The following is a 1,535-nucleotide window of genomic DNA, read 5'->3' as shown; positions in this document are numbered from 1 at the left end:
TTTTTGGTAAGCGGTAGCAGCGGCGGCGGGCGGGCCCCGTCGGCTGCGACAGTGTCGGTAGCAGGGGGGAGGTTGCGAGTGGGGTTGCATGTGCCCCCCCGTACCTGCCTAGGCACTGCCTATAGCCACCCCCCCGGGGCTTCAGCATGAGATGCTCTCTGCCCCGCAGGCCCCAGCTCATGGGGGCCGCAACCTCTCACCCTGTCTCCCCGCAGGATGACAGCCCTGAGGAGGTGGCGCAGCAGGTGTGCGCCCACAGCCCGCTGGAACCTGTCCTGCGCCAGGCTTTGTGCCAGCGGGTGCGGGAGGAGCTGCACAAGCGCCAGGCCAGGCCTTGAGTGGGTGGCGGGCGCTGGGCCTGAGCCTGTCCCGCTGGCCAGCCAATAAACACTGGTGGGAACACAGGAGTCCAGAGCTGTTTTCTCCTAGGAAACTGAGGCAGAGCGGGTGGGGCCAGAGGGGTGCTGGCAGGGGCCCCAGGTATCTGGGAGGGGCCAGGCCGTAGGAGGTTGGGGGCAGGTGGAAAGGGGAGATGGTGGGTGTGACATTACAATGAGGTCACAGTGATGTCATGAGAGGAACAGGAGTGTGTGGACAGACAAGGGGTCGGGGAAACGAACGGGCACACACATGCCCCTCCCCCCAGCAAAGAACCCAGGTGTCCGGGCTGGGGGGACGGGGGCAGCCGCGCCCGCCCCTTCTTGGCTGGCTTATTATGCAAGCACCGCCCCGTTAAGTGACGTTATGGGACTGCGGCGCGGGGCACGCCGGGAGTTGTAGTCCCGTGGAGAGGACGGCAGGACTCTAGTTCCCGGCATGCCCCGCGCGGGAGGGGGCGGGGCGGGGCCGGCCTGGCCCTTTAAAGGCCCGTGTGGACTCAGCGCGGCCGGGTAAGGGTTGGGGGTCCCGTGACAGGATCCCCGACGCCTGGGTCCCGCCGGGGGTGGGGGTGAGGAGCCTAGTGGTCAGAGCAATGAGGGGCCAGGAGCCCGGACGCCTGGGTCCCCTGCCTGGCTGGGGCCCAGCTGTGACCCTGGGGGGAGGAGGGGCTGCTATGACATCATCCGCCCCGTGCCTCAGTTTTCCCTCGTGGGGGTGGCACTCTGGGGGGCCTGCCCACTAACTGCAGCTCCAGTTCCCCCCAGCCGGGCTTGTTCCCGGGGTTCCTTCGTTAGCCACGTGGTTGCAGCAGGGTGGGCACCAACCTAGTCCCTCCGAGTTGTGGGGGAAGCCAACTGTGCAGCCCCCATTCTCCTCCCCTCCCCCCCCCCCCCCCCGGGAGAACCCAGGCGTCCGGGCCCTTGGGAGCAGCGTGATGGGAGTCCGGACACCTGGGTCCCTTCCCCAAGGGTGGAGGTGAGAGACTGAGTAGTTAGAGCATCGCTGGGTATCGGGAGCCTGGACACCTGGGTATGCTGCCTGGCTGGGGGGTAGAGGGGCAGGAGCCCAGACGCCTGGTTCTTTGTGGGTCCATCCCCACAGCCCCTTCCAACATCTGTCCAGCGATCTGTTTCCCCCCCGCACCCCTGCAGCCT

The 1,535-nt window shown here is 67.4% G+C and overlaps 2 protein-coding genes across 2 annotated transcripts in view; both read left to right on the top strand.

Annotated features, from left to right (window-relative positions):
• Positions 1 to 400, top strand: part of CUNH2orf68 (chromosome unknown C2orf68 homolog) — a 1,490-nt gene extending 1,090 nt beyond the window's left edge. Inside the window, exon 3 of the mRNA XM_006031191.2 lies at positions 216 to 400. Within this exon, the coding sequence (XP_006031253.1) occupies positions 216 to 338 (123 nt within the window). The 3' untranslated portion in view covers positions 339 to 400. The remainder of the gene's footprint in view (positions 1 to 215) is intronic.
• A 133-nt stretch (positions 401 to 533) lies between these two features.
• TMEM150A (transmembrane protein 150A) overlaps positions 534 to 1,535 on the top strand; it is a 5,342-nt gene continuing 4,340 nt past the window's right edge. The window contains exon 1 of the mRNA XM_014523432.2: positions 534 to 890. Within this exon, the coding sequence (XP_014378918.1) occupies positions 817 to 890 (74 nt within the window). The 5' untranslated portion in view covers positions 534 to 816. The remainder of the gene's footprint in view (positions 891 to 1,535) is intronic.

The sequence above is a fragment of the Alligator sinensis genome, unplaced genomic scaffold, assembly GCF_000455745.1.
Source record: "Alligator sinensis unplaced genomic scaffold, ASM45574v1 scaffold453_1, whole genome shotgun sequence".
Lineage (NCBI taxonomy): Eukaryota > Metazoa > Chordata > Crocodylia > Alligatoridae > Alligator > Alligator sinensis.
This window is presented reverse-complemented; position numbering and strand designations above follow the sequence as displayed.